This window comes from Apodemus sylvaticus, chromosome 2, assembly GCF_947179515.1.
Source record: "Apodemus sylvaticus chromosome 2, mApoSyl1.1, whole genome shotgun sequence".
NCBI classification, from domain to species: domain Eukaryota; kingdom Metazoa; phylum Chordata; class Mammalia; order Rodentia; family Muridae; genus Apodemus; species Apodemus sylvaticus.
In genome coordinates, this window is record NC_067473.1 from 8,631,975 (window position 1) to 8,647,082 (window position 15,108).

The 15,108-nt window shown below is 46.2% G+C and overlaps 1 protein-coding gene across 3 annotated transcripts in view; it reads right to left on the reverse strand.

Annotated features, from left to right (window-relative positions):
• Positions 1–15,108, reverse strand: part of Gsap (gamma-secretase activating protein) — a 93,168-nt gene that overhangs the window by 7,030 nt on the left and 71,030 nt on the right. For all 3 annotated transcript variants that reach the window (XR_007976545.1, XM_052173100.1, XM_052173099.1), the window contains 7 exons: positions 12,825–12,953; positions 12,075–12,133; positions 11,408–11,439; positions 9,563–9,624; positions 7,658–7,753; positions 2,727–2,797; positions 2,194–2,288 (listed from right to left, as the gene is read on the reverse strand). Coding sequence is in view for 2 of the 3 variants with exons in the window: in XM_052173100.1 (XP_052029060.1) it covers positions 2,194–2,288; positions 2,727–2,797; positions 7,658–7,753; positions 9,563–9,624; positions 11,408–11,439; positions 12,075–12,133; positions 12,825–12,953 (544 nt within the window). In the remaining variant the exon portion in view is untranslated. The remainder of the gene's footprint in view (positions 1–2,193; positions 2,289–2,726; positions 2,798–7,657; positions 7,754–9,562; positions 9,625–11,407; positions 11,440–12,074; positions 12,134–12,824; positions 12,954–15,108) is intronic.

The window sequence follows — 15,108 nt, forward strand, 5'->3', positions numbered from 1 at the left end:
GGATTTGTATGCTAATGTTCATTAAACTATAGCTAAGATATATAAATGCCCATTGATAAATGGGTGAGTAAAACGTAAAATGTTCAAACAGTATAAGGTTACTCAGCTTTAAAAAGATATCTTGTCATGCAGGACAAATGAGAAGACCTAGAGGACATTATGGTGGTTAGAATAAGCCAGTAGTGACCTTATAAACTCAGGGGTTAGAGCACTGGTCTTGTAAAATAAGCCAGTAGTCGTGGAAGAGACAAATACTATGTGATTCTATTTATAAGAATGGTCTAAAATGGTTAGACTCATAGAAACAACAGATATGTGGTGGCCAAGGACCAAGAAGACAGGAAAGGGCAGCTGCTGTATATGGATATAAGAAGAGGTTGTTTGGAAGATGAGAGTGTGCCTATAGTTAGTGCTGTATTGACATTAAAGTTTTAAAAGGCTTGATTTAATTTTATATTTTCTTCTTATAACAATAAAAAAAAAAAAAAACATAGTGCCAAGTCAAGCTTGGCCATGCAAGGGACAACATGACGTGGTTCCTGCTCCTGCAACAGAGCCATCAGGGTGTGGACCTCAATGCATGCCAACGTTTCCGCTGGGCATAAGGCTTGTTTGTATAATAATGTGCATATTTTCATGTTCCTCCTTTGGGGAATGCTCACCCTGTTAAGATTAATGACTCCATGATAAACAGAGACAGCACAAGTCCAGGAGACAAGGGTGTGTCTAATGCCTCAGCAAAAGTGGTAAACACTAAGACCTTCAGGACAGCCCTTAAGGCTGTGAGAAAGAACTCTAAAAACATGAGGTCAAAATATATAATTTCTCATCTATGCAAAATATAAGGATGCAATATGAATTATAGGAAGGGCTTCACAAACCTAAAATAGCAGAGGCAGCTGCACTATGATCCTCCTTGTCAGGAAGATACAAAGGCAGGAAGATACAAAAGATTCCTAAGATCAAGGTCAGTCTGGGGCAGGGCAAGTCTAGGAGTGGCAATCTCTGGGCGAGATCCCAACCAGTTGCTAATTTTCTGTGCTAACAGAGGCAGGCCGACCTCTGAATTAATTTGCAATGTTTAAAAAAAAAAAAAAAAGGTGCTTGCTGTCTCTAAGAATCAAGGGTCGGGGTTCCTGGGGTTCCTGGGATACTCAAAAAGGAACCTGGGGTAATGAACTGAATTCATATGTAAATGGAAGACTGGATTTTTGATCTTCAAGAGATAAGTTATCCAGAGAACTTTTAGAATTACAAGAGAAAGCTAGAGAGAGAAAGAGAGAGAGAGAGAGAGAGAGAGAGAGAGAGAGAGAGAGAGAAGGAAAGAGAGAGGAGAGAGAAAGAGAGAAGAGAGAGGAGAGAGGAGAGAGAGAGAGAAGAGAGAGAGGAGACAGAGGAAGAGAGAGAGGGGAGAGAGAGAGAGAGAGAGAGAGAGAGAGAGAGCGCAAACTAGAAAGCAGCCTCAAGCAGAGCACAGGCCATCAGCTTGTAACCTTGTAAGCCACGATTTGACTTCAAGTCCTTCGGTTTTTGCCACTCTCACACACCTCTTCTCTCAGGAACCCCTCTCCAAGCAGAGGCTGGTCCTTGGCAACACAGTAAACAGAAGGCAGATGTCCACGGCAAACAGGAGCTTGTGTATTTCTTACATTAAATACTGACTGACTTATGCATCATCCTATTTGTAACTGGTATTTGTCACTGCTTTCATTTCTTGTACATTACCTGGCATAAAATAGTTACTCCACTTACATGAATAACTGTGCACATATGTGAGGGTTCTGTGAAGCCCTATTAGAGGCCCTTTCTCAAAATCCTGAAGAAAACTTTCTGCTTCTAAGCACTTAAGGACAGGCCTAATACTTGACCCCAGCCACTTCCCCCTTGGTGTTTGCCTTCAAGCCCCTCCAGACAATAAAGTAGGAAACTACCAGAGGAGGTTCCCAGGACCATTGGTGCAATTTCAGCTAGACAGGCACATGAGAACTGGCTTCCTAGAGCTTCCTAGAGCTGGCAACAGGAGTTTAGTAGTCAGGAGGCCTGGCCAATAGAGACCCACCTCAAGGCTTCTCCTCCACCAGTAGCAGCTGCTTGACACACAGGTGCCATCTTGAAGTTCAGCGCTACTGTCTGTCCACAGGCCACGTGAAAAACCAATTTATTACAGCAAATGTTGAGAGACCCTAGACTCACCAGGCGGCAGAGGGAAAGACAAACTGCTAGCAGCATCCAAGATCCTGGTCATGAGATGAAAGACTTCAAAATCTGCAGCACTCCCATGGTTATTGCTGAGTTAGAAACGACAAAGTAGTGTGTTAGCCAAACACCCTGTTGGTCCCTAGTAGTGACTCTAAGCCCCACATACAGAGATCGCTCTGAAATTCTCTACCCTGGGGAAAGACTCAAAAATGAGAGACCAGCCAACAGCCAGAAGCATAAACTCTCACACCATACTCAGTAGTCTTATAAGTTATTAATTATATTCATTGAAATTTCTGTTCTTGAAAATAGTGGGCTCGTGTGTCTCTCCATCCTCCTCAACCATACGCCATAGAGGACAGTTGGAGTAACCGTGAATTCTGAGTGTAAGACTACAGCAGATGGTTCTGGGGCTGGTAAGAGCTGCTGTTGACGAATGTTGTCAGTGGGCTTTGGTAGAACAGGCAGCCATCAGTCACCAGGTCTCTGCACACTGTGATAAAGGAGACTGAATAATACTTGCGTACAGGTGGAGAGTCCAAGGACGCCCACTGTGTTTCCTCCAACTGGTTTCCAGCAAGCGCCAAATGAGATCCAGCTAGAGGGAAAGAGAAGGCATGAGCCACATCCCCCACCCACCCTTCCCCTTAAGGCCCTCCCAGCTGTCCCTGTAGCCCTGACTACACACCCATGACAGTTGGCATTCGGGCTGTGGCCAGGCCCGCTACACAACTAGCTTTTCTGAAAGCAGTTCCGAGGCACCGAAATCCAAAATGGAAAGACTAGAAGTGTGCCCCCGCTATAACAGAGCACCCTCTGTCTACGCTGACAAGGACCCACTGAGTGGCTAACTGGCTCCACCATTCACACTGATGGACTCTCGCCCATCAGGGAAGGTCAGATGCCAGGGCTTAGCTGCCAGCCTGCCACGCTGCCAGGGCTGAGACCTGCAAGGGTGAAGAAAGGTGGCAGGGTAGTATGGAGTCGTGTACACAAGCTGTGGGAAAGTACAGCGTCGGGCCAGGTTCTGTGGAGCCGTGTCTCCCTACTGAGTTAGCCTCCTCTCCATATCCCCATGTCTTTTCCTGTGAGATGGAGGCAAGTTCGTTCACGGGCCCGCTGTAAAGAAGCCATTTACTGGAACCAGCGCTCAACAAAACCAGCACTGTACCCACCCAAGCCAGACTCTGCTTGGGCCTTAGGGCTTTATCTAGAAACCTATTCTAATTTTACAGGTCTGTCAGCAGTAGGGAAGTGTCCACGAGGCTGCCCTCCATGGACCAGTGCACCCACCCGCGCACGCGTAGGTTAAGAGCAGGAAGCAAGAGGAAAGGCGCTCCACACACAACTGAATACTGTCGTCGGTGATCCGGTTCTCTGCCTGAATGCAAGCTACGTGTGGTCAGTATCATCACGATCTCCAGAAACTTCCTTGAACATATTTCCACACAGACTGCCTAGCCGTCCTCTTGAGAGAGGCATAGGAGGCATGACTGGCTAAGTCAGAGGCACAACACAGGCATCATCTCTAGGCCTGTTGGCTCCTGGAAGTCAGCACAAAATCGTGTGCAAACCTGCATGTGATTAGGAAGAGTGATGAAGAATGCTGGAAGGGGAACTCTCAGCACTTTGGAAGTGAAACTTAAAGTCAACAGAAAGAGACTCTTTAAGATGTGGGCGGTCAGCTCTGGTCTCTCACACACACCACTGAGAGCCTCGTGCTCTGAAAGCCATCGCTGATGGCTCTGCAGCAGTCACCACACCACTGAACGAACAAATAGACTTATATAAAAAATGCCACAGATGGCATTTACAACCAGAAAAAAAAAAAAAAAAGAAAGAAAAGAAAAGGAACAGGCAAAGAGGCTCAAAAAAGGTAGAGAGGGGTTTGGGTATCTGAGATTGAGTGTCAGCATAAACTGCTCCTTGCTAAAAAATGCAAACAACAAATGAACTGAGACACATGAAGAGAAACAAAGAGGCTGTAAAGGCTCTTCTGAGAAGAAAAAAGAAGACACAGAGAGGTGGGCACTAACATTTGTTGGTGATGGCTTCCAAAGGGAGTCGCCTGACAGGTTCTTTAAGCCAATGGACTTGGGTTTCAAGGCCCCTGTGTCACATCCTGAGCTGAAGCCATATGTTGCCTGCCAACACCTGGTGTGGAAAAGAAAATCCCCCATTCCCACTATATACACACTGGGTATAATCACCAAAGACATGGCTATTGAGGTAGGCATGAGCAAGCCAGGCCTTGTGACACAAGGAAGCAAGATTATTTGGAGAAGGAGGTATGCCTGGGTTACCAGCAATACTAAAAATGATAGATGTGTGAATACAGTCTTGCTGGTTAGAGATGATTTCATGCAAGTAACTCCTGATCATTACTGAAGACCTCAGGAATCACCCCACTGCTGAGAAGTTTCAGATACTACCAAGCAGCCCTGTGTATCTGCACTCATACAGATCCGCCTGCCAGGTTGCTTTAAAAAAAAAAACAGATCACCAATAGCTTATGCTCTAAGATCAAGAATTGACAAATGGGACCTCATAAAATTACAAAGTTTCTGTAAGGCAAAGGACACTGTTAAAAGGACAAAACGGCAACCATCAAATTGGGAAAGGATATTTACCAACCCTACATCTGATAGAGGGCTAATATCCAATATATACAAAGAACTCAAGAAGTTGGACCCCAGGGAACCAAATAACTATTAAAAAATGGGGTACAGATCTAAACAAAAAATTTTCACCTGAAGAAATTTGGATGGCTGAGAGGCACCTTAAGAAGTGTTCAGCATCATTAGTCATTAGGGAAAAGCAAATCAAAACAACCCTGAGATTTTACCTTACACCAGTCAGAATGGCTAAGGTCAAAAACTCAGGAGACAGCAGGTATTGGCGAGGATGTGGAGAAAGAGGAACACTCCTCCACTGCTGGTGGGGCTGTAAGATGGTACAACCACTTTGGAAATCAGTCTGGCGGTTCCTCAGAAAACTGGACATGACACTTCCGGAGGACCCTGCTATACCTCTCCTGGGCATATACCCAAAGGATTCCCCGGCATGCAGTAAAGACACATGCTCCATTATGTTCATAGCAGCCTTATTTATAATAGCCAGAAGCTGGAAAGAACCCAGATATCCCTCAATGGAGGAACGGATACAGAAAATGTGGTATATTTACACAATGGAATACTACTCAGCAATTAGAAACAATGAATTCACAAAATTTTTAGGCAAATGGTTTGATCTGGAAAATATCATCCTAAGTGAGGTAACCCAGTCACAAAAGAATACACATGGATGCAATCTCTGATAAGTGGACATTAATTAGCCCAGAAGCCCTGAATACCCAAGGCACAAATCGCTCCCATGAAGAAGTATGGAGAAGGTCCTGATCCTGGAAAGGATTGATGTAGCATTGGAGGGGAATATAAGGACAGAGAAGAAAAGGAGGGAGGTGATTGGAGAATGGATGGAGAGAAGAAGGTTTATGGGACATATGGGGAGGGGGGATCCGGGAAAGGGGAAATCATTTGGAATGTAAACAAAGAATATAGAAAATAAAAATATTAAAAATAAAATAAAAAATGGCCTTTTAAAAATAAATAATAAACAAACAAATAAACAAACAAATAAATAAATAAATAAATAAATAAATAAATAAATAAATGAATGAATGAATAAGGTTAACCAAAGGACAAGGAAAAAAAAGACATGTCTTTGAAGAAAGAGACGAATGACTAAGACCATTTCTCTCAATATGGGGTGGGCAGTACCAGGATCTGAAAGCACACCTCACTGCAGCTCTATTGAGCAGGAGACAGAGGAACTCTCAAGCCCTGGTTGTGAATCTCATTCTATGACAATGCCCAACCTTTCCTAGTATATAAAAAATATAAAATTAATTGTGGCTGGAGAGATGGGTCAGCAGTTAAGAGCACTGACTGCTCTTCCAGAGGACCCTGGTTCAGTGTCCAGCACCCACATGGCAACTCACAAACACTAGTATTTCCAGTTCCAGGGGATCTAACAACCTCTTCTGGCCTCTGTGGGCACCAGGCACACATGCACACAAAACACTTGCATGCAAAATTAATTAACTAATTAATTAATTACAAAATTCAAGCCTTTCAACAGATTTTCAAATAGGAAAATAGTCACTAATGACTACAGTAAAAGTAGAACTTTAAAACTAATTGAAGAGATTCACTTGATCTTAGCTAAGATAATAATTAGCTAAGCTAATTTAATCTTCCAAAGGTCATTGCAAACCACACACATACCATGCAAAGGTACACACACACACACACACACAGAGTCACATACTGATTCTTACCAGTATGATTCTTAAGTAAGATTGCTTACCAGTCTTACTTAAACTTGGAGAAATCATGGAGTATTCTATCTCTTTGCTCTTTGTAGCTGAATATTTTGATTTGTTACCTGTCTTATTTCTAGATTCTACCAGACCAGACCTTACCTTCACATGTTTTGTGAAAAGACACAGAAGGCTGAATCCAGTCTCATCATTTCTATTTACATATGAACAGGGGTCATTAATCTATATAACACCATCTAATTCATGGCTAACAGGTAATGAACCGCCGTCTCCTCAGTAGCTGTGTGGGAGAGATGGAGCTGGAAACTGACCTGGTTTGTCTTCTGGAACTAATTAGTAATTAAGGCGCAAGCGCTCCCATATCTAGAAACTCTCTTGTACAGAAATCAATACTCATTGTTTAATGGAGAGTTGGAAACTGCCAAGATGAGCCGTGACCACCGGGCAGCTATGCCAGCCTCCTGGTCTGATGTTTCCATGGGCACAGATCAGCTAGTTGAAGGTAAGAAGACAGTAAACCCCATTCAACATCAACTGCTCTTTGTCTGCTGTTCTCTCTTCCCGTCTCGCAATCTATAGCACCAGATAGACCCGTATGGAGACAGAAATCCCCAATCTAACCAGAAAAACAAAGTGGGCTCAAGGGTGCTGGGGAGGGGTCTCAGTCGGTAAACTGCTTGCTACACAAAAATGAGAACCTGTGTCCTAAACACCATGTGAAACCCCAGGCAGCGCACTTAGCATCTGTTTGTAACTCAGGGTTAGGGAGGGAAGAGGCAGAGACAGGTGGATTCCTGGAATTCCTTGGCCTCCAGCCTAGCTGCATTAATGAGATCTATGTTCAGTGAGCGATCCTGTCCAAAAAAAAAAAAAAAAAAAAAAAACCTAAGGTAGAAAGTGAGGGAGGAGGACATTTAGTCAACCTCCAGCCTACACGGCCTGGCACTTCACCTGGACATGCATACATGCAGGTACATACACCACACACACACACACACACACACACACACACACACATTACACAACAACAACCAACGGCTCACTGGCTACACCTCGTGAATTACACATGGAGCTAAGGGTGCAGTTGAAATTAGAAAAAAAGAAAATAACACCAACCAGTTTTGAAATGTAGTTCAGAACCATCCGTTCAATTTTCTTCTTTTCTATGCCCTGTAGGTGTCTCAGTAGATGGTCTCTCAGCTCAGACACCATCTGAAAACAGGACAGGCGCTAGATAAGTCACAGCAGGCCTATTCCCACCTGTAGCTGATTTTAATGAGGGCTATTACTAATATTCATACCAACATGAAAAACCCTCAATCTTAGTAAAGAAACCACCCCTGCTCTCCCAAAGGCACGTGACCCTGTGACCCTGTGACCCTGTGACCCCATGACCCTCTGCTGGCAAAAAGCAAGCTCTCAGAATGAACTTCTTAACCAAAGCCAGGGGCAACTGCGAGTTCTTTGGCCTGAGGAGAACCCTCTAAGGAAGCTCGTGGGCGGCTCCAGCTTCGAAGGTACGGGCTTTGGGATCCACAGAGAGACTGCGTTCCACGGAGTTATTTATGCTCCATGGAGCGACTCACAGAGAGACTGAGCTACCAGGAGAGCCTGGGAAGGGGCAGCAGGGACTCCCCTCTGCACAGCACCACCCGCCTCACAGGAAAGGTCATCAATGTGCATTCTCCTGTCCCCAGCTTATGTGTCTCCTCAGAGCCTCCGGCAGTGGCTGGCATTCCCTGCCCTCTGTCTGTCTTCATTCCTTTCCTTACCCTTCCTCTTCCTCCCACTCTTGCCCTCCTTTGTCCCACTCAGGAAGAGGGTTTCCCTCTTTCTTTTTTTATTTCAAAGGGACCTCTAAGCGGTGACAGCCGCTGAGAACTGTGCAGGAGCATAATAAATCTTCCACCTTAGTGGATTCTCTGTGACCTCAGCACACACCCGGCACAATGCCTCTGTATTTCAGTTCAGCCTCTTGAGTTAGTCAGTTCATTGGGCTTTTTAAATAGTTTCCCTCTATGAAATACTGCGCACTTTTGTGCTGTTCAACTTTTCTGTAATGCCTATAAGTTAATGAAAATTGATGCCTGACACAAACCTCACAGAATCCTAACACATGGGAGGCTAAGGCAGCAGGATCAGGAATTCAAGGTCAGGTTCCTCGTGGACACACGGTGAGCTCACGTGGGCTACTGGAGACGTGGCTCATGGCTCAAACGAATAGACAGAATCAAATATAAAATTTAAGTACGCTTCCAGGATCTCATAGTTCCTCACCAGCATAAACATCGTAGCCCCGCCTTACATTCTAATGTTTCTATGTAATAATTACCCTGAGTCATTAAATGTTTTATACTAGCTTTAATGACGGGATGTATTTAATTTTGTAAAAAATACTAAAATTGATTTTTTTCTTTCTTCCACATGTTTCTTTGACTGTTAATAACCCTGCATACACATGTGTACAGGTACACAGGCCCACGCATGTGCACTCACAGGTCTGACAGAAAAGTTTGCATGAGTGTTGGCCACCGGGATAGTCTCCTGTCATTCAGGAGTTTCCTTGTAAAGGGAGGAAGAGGGGAATGGGCTACAGCCACAACTTTTCAGTCAGATTCAGTTCCCGGAAGTGGAACAGACTGGGTCTCGTACTTTCTCAAGATACCGCCAAAATAGTTTGAACGTCTTCAGTGTGTGCTATGAGAACAGCCAAGTCCCTGTCCTGAACCTTGTTAGTATCATAACTTAATGACAAAATATTTTGCCAATTTGATAGTCTAAAAGCAGAAGCAGGCCTTGGATACAGCTCTGTGGGTAAATGTCCTGTACTCCGTCTGAAGGCCTGAATTCAGATCCTGAGAACCCATCTGCTTGCTGCTGGATACCCAGGCAGACAGGGCTGTCAGCACCCATGGTTGAATAGTTAGCAGAAAATGTCATCGGAATGATCATCAATCTGTCCTTCCTTCTGTCTCTGAGGACCATGGCCTGGTAGCACTCAGAATCTCACAGACTACTTACCAGCCCCATGAGCAGCCTCTGGTGCCTATCTTCCTCTTGTAGGAGAGGTATTAGCCTTGGCTCTGAAATGGACAGAGGAGCAGCCATAGAAAGGGTAGTGATGGGGAAGTGGGCTAGAACCACACCAACCAGTTCTCGACTTGAGCCCCTTAACCCGCAAGAGGCCTAGCCGTAGGGACAGCGGGCCTCAGGGGTAGGGCCGTGTGACTCCCTTCTACCTCCTGAGCCCACAGTGAGTGGCCATGAAAGCCACTGAGCTGGTGGACAGTCAACATCTGGGGCAGACAGTGCTGATGGGCGTAAGTCATCAGACTGAAAGGACAAACAGTGAGAGTCAAACCAAATGTCGCTTTCCCCATTCTGACCGACCCTGCCCAACCAGACAGAAGGGGCAGGCTAGCAGGCAGGACTTCCCTGACAGCTGTCCCACTGGGTTTTTCTCTCAGACTCTCTAAGGTCCCAGAGCAGGTAGGAGGACAGAACCCACCCACGGGCCGATGCTTCCTCCTGAAAAGGCGTGGATGAACACTTTCTCCACCCTGCATAATTAGCCCTCTGGATTATGACGGGAGAACTCAGAATATGTGTTTAACAACCTTAATTTGCAGTGTTCGGTTTTAGTCCATGACGACACCCCTCGTGGGAATCAAAGCACAAGACAGAAAGGACAAGTTGTAAAGAACCCTGAATCACTGCCCAGCGAGGTGCCTAGCACCACACGAGCCTCGAAACCTCCCCCGGGCAGCAAGAACACCTCCCATACCACACAACTTTCAGACACCACAGGACGATGACCTTGGCTCTCACATGCTATGCCCTGTCAGGTAGGGTATAGTCCCTGGCTACATGGCAGGGATGGTCTGGTAAACACTCCCTCTTCAGGCTGAGGCCAGTGGGGATAAATCACCTTCCTGGTTCACTGGGCTGTGTCTACACATGCTGCTACGCCCTTTCCAAATTACATTTTCATTAGGGTCCCCACACATATGAAAAACATCCAAGCCCATAAAACAGGAGGAGATAAAAACAGTTTCTTTAATGAAGGCTGGCCGGCATGAACGTGATCAATATCACAAAGGCCCGGGCCTGGGTATATTCCCTGCTCTCCCTCAGTTATCACAGAGTAAACCCTCCTTGCCTGTCAAGACTTAATTTAGCTAATTTTGTGGCCTTGGAAAGCCTCCCCAGATTCCCTCTCTCCTCCATCGAGGGGAGGGGTCCAGCCTATGCCCCCTTGTCCCCTACACCTGACCCTGACTAAGGAGTCTCTAATGGACCCTTCTGTCCTTACACTCCCCTCATGCTAGCCCCAAGGCCAATGTTCAGGGACTTATGGCTGGCATGTGATAGCTAGCTCCAGACTTTAAGATGGTGCCCACCCCACTGAACCACACTGCTTATCCAATGGCCCATCTTTGCTCTCCAGGGACCACACCCAGGGCACGACCTGAAGTGAACCAAACAGAAGGCACATGTAAGTCAAAGACTGCGTGAGCAGACAGCCAGAGAGACAGCAGCTCCTGCAGGAGAACTGTGAGCGTGCCCTGTGGGTACAGCCAGGAGCCATGCTAACTAGATCAGCTGGGAGAAGAGACAGAGGACAAGGAGAAGACACAGAGGCAGAGGCTCCTTCAGCAAAACCATACTCGGACGCTGACCTTGGAGGTCCTGGTACTAAGTCAGACATTGAACTGGCTATGTGGTCACCCGGACAGGGTGACATTAAGGACTGTTGCCATCCAGTACACTCCATTATACTGCGGGAATGATTGTCTTTGCCAGCCCATTGGTTAGGAAGAACAACGTGGCAAACAAAACCCGACTTTAACACAGGCCCTTTCTTACCCAGTGTCCTCGCTTCCATGTTAGAAATCACCCTGCAAAGAAACCGTGTGTCATCTACAACAGAAGCATCATCTTAAAAACTTCGAGCCACAGTAATATACGGCAATGTCTCCCCTCTAAAGCCCCACAAAACCATTGCAGAAACCGTCCTCAGGCTCCCTGAAGACTCAAAAACTTTAATCAGTGCACCGAAAGACACATTAAGCAATTACGAATCTCAAAGCCCTGTAGAGACAACAACAGCAATTCTTTAGAAAAATCGTAGCTCTCAGTTATTGGAAATAACGAAGGCTAAAAACAGAACAGAGGTTGGAACGAGGCCTGCACTGTTAGCTCTCTGGGAGAGATGACTCATCTACCCAGAGAACATGCTTTCCAAATTAGAGCAAGTTCCACCAACGCAGCCCACCAGCAACTCAACCAAATCACCCGACCACGTCTTCCATTCTCGGGAGTCACGGACAAAAGCCTCCCTTCCCGCGTGTCCATCGTAAGTGGTCCATTTAGGGTGTGTGTCCATAGAGGTGTTTCCCACTAGACACTCCGGCACCCGGAGGTCTATAGGAAGCCTAGGACAGCAGCTGGCCAAGGCTATACCACGCAGGCAGCCAACCAGGCTGCGCCAGCCTCTACTCACTCGCTCGCTCGCTAGCTCGCTCGTACTTACTTCTTCGCGTTCTCAAGAATATTCCTCATGTACACCGTGGATCTCCTTTTGCCCGTTCTCTAGGGGTGAGAACATGTCAGGACAGCGGGAGGTGAAATTTTCATGGATGGCTTTTTTAGTAACATCAAGAACAAATAGCAATATAGTTAAAGGAGTCAAAAATAATATCATTTCCCATGTTAAAGAGAACTCCTATTTTTTTAATCAAACTTTATTCTCAAAGGACTCTATACAACAGTAGTACAGGGGTCCCAGGGACTCTTCACCCTATCTCCATCAATGTTTCTATCTTATATAGCTACACTATGATATCAAAATCGGGAAGTGGATATTGTACAGCATGTGTCTAGTTCTATCCCATTTTGCCATGTGTGTAGACGTACAGTGTACTACCTTGATCACAATACAGAGCTATTTCATTTTCCCAAAGAGCTCTCCTGTACAAGCAACCCCTTCACAGTCTTTTTCTCACCCTAACCTCAAGCAAACAGTAACTGGGGAACACCTAATATTTTTCTAAATACACCTTTAACTATTCAAGTAACCCAACATCGTCTGAGACGTGACACTCAAGGCTCTTCTACCATGACTGAGCCACACGTCCCTTCCTCCCTGCGCTCCAATTTCCTCCTCTAAGAACGGACAGGATAGAGCAGCTGTGCCCTGGGCTGTCGCTGAGGTGACAGAAGACCGCGTGGCCAGCATGGGCCAGCCTTCGCGGCTCAGGCCTGCGGCCAGCTGTGGGCTCACCTCTTCAGAGATCAGGTTGTGCCACTCTCTCCTCACGATGCTGTTGTGGTAGTGCAAGCGAGGCTTCGTGTACTTAATATACTCGAGGTTGGAGTTCAGCTTTGCCCAGTACCCCTTCAAGCTGTAGACCTGGAGACAAAAACAGCATTAGCTTGAAAAGCAGGCCCTGTGCCCTCCTGTAGCAGGGACCACCTGTCTCACCCCATGCCTTTCCAGTGTTGGCATTCCTGAGCAACTCCATCTTTCACAGAACAGGGACACCCATGAGCTCTTCCCAGTTACAATAGAGAAAACTACAGATCACTTCCCAAATCTAAGGACTTCCTTCCCAGTTGGTTCTGCTCAGCAGGAAGCCAGTACCCAAGGCATTTCCTCCCTAGAGAGCAATTCTCCTGGTTTGGGTGGTGTCACCGCACCATGTCCCTGTTGGAAGTGTGTTTGTAACCCAGAGCAGCTGGAACAGGTTTGCTTCCCTTCTAGGTTTATTCACGTCCAAAACTCAGCAATCAAAATGATGACATAAACTCATTTCACAATAATTTTTAAATTCTCCCAAACAGAATTGGTTGGCTTTTAAATCTTTTAATTATTAGTGACTTACTATCTGGAAGAATATAACCATTTTAAAAATAATAAAACAGTATGCTACTGCATATTTAATGTTTCAGAATATCATGATGATATATCTGTAGATCTGGGAGTCTGTTGAGCACCTCCTGGGATTTCCAGCTTCCTGTGTTCTAGAACAAGAAACTGGACGGGGCACATGGACAGCAGCAGATGCGGAGACCGTTTACTAAGAGAGCTACACGTCCAGAGAAGGAAGCCAGAGCTGGGAGAGGACTTGGGAACACAATGACAAACGCTACAGGAAGCACTGGGACTTTATATCCTGGTCTACAAGGCCATTTACGTAGCACAGGCTGTCTCATGTGTGCCCTGTTACATGCCTGCCTTGGCAACAGTAGTGTTCCATTGTGTTCCCCTGCCTCACTGGGATCAAGTGGTTTTTATAGTACAGTCTTACCAAGATAAATGTATTTATAAATATTTTACCAAGGCTAGCTACATCTGGCCTAACAGCTATTGCTTACTGAGGTGACAGTCTTAATAGACTTCAAGAAAATAAGAGAGCTTATACTCAAAGGGTCCCATATATCCCCTCAAAACATAAGCTATTGCCTTTGTTACTAGCTACCCTCCAGAATTTGATGCTAAGACCCTATTGCTGAAGGCACCACCTATTCAAACCACAGAACATGGAGAAATCAAGCCAGTACAGACCTGGGGACTTCGTTCCTACTGACTGACCAAATTATCTGTGTGTCCTGGCTAGCTTCCATAGTGTGGGAAGGTGCTACACATATTACTAGAGGACAAAAGTTCTCATCAATAGTGTTAACACAGCCATCTACCTCATATACATACACACACCCCTCAACACTCGGGGATCACCCGAGAAGAGGCGGGCAGAAAGGCTGCAAGAGCAAGAGTGGGTGGAGAACTTCCGTAAAACCATGTTTTCCAGACATGGACAGGACCTGTGCACAGGTGACCTGACAACAGCAGTGAATGTGTACACAAAACCTGCACAAGGCCAAGCCCGCGATCCCAGCACGGATGGGGGAGGGGCTTATAAGAGCTATCAGCAGCCCCTAGTGGCTGGGCTAGGAGTGCGTTGGTCTGCTCCAGGGATGCAGCCCCTGGGAGGCTGCACATAGTGCTGTGAACTGGATTCAGCCCTGTGAGCTTTAGAGAACCATGTCAAGTTGGGAGGGGGGTGGTGGAGGATGCGGAGAAGGTGGAGACAGGGGAGTGGCTTTGACCAGATAGCGTGCTTGAACTGGCTGGTCATGTACTGTTTTGTTTTTTGTCAAAGTGACCCAAGCAAGAGTCACCTAAGAAAGAGGGAACCTCAGTTAAAAATACATCCCCACCGCACCACGCTGTCCTATCTGCAGCCTGTGGGCATTTTCTTGATCGAGGATTGGCATATGAGGACCCAGGCTACTGTGAGTGCTGCAGTCTCTGGGCAGGTGTCTCGGGGCCCAGACAAAGCAGACTAAGAAAGTGGGGGTGGTGGGGGGGGGCAGTAAACACAGCTCCTCCACAGCCTCTGCTTCAGTTCCTGACTCCTGGCCCCTGCTTTGAGTCCTGGGCCACGACCCATCATGTCGGACTTTAACTGTGTGCTCGCTATAAAGGTGTGCTCGCCGCAACTGTGCTCACTCGAACTGTACACTTTCTCCCAGGTGGCTTTTGGCCATAGTGTTTATCGCAGTGC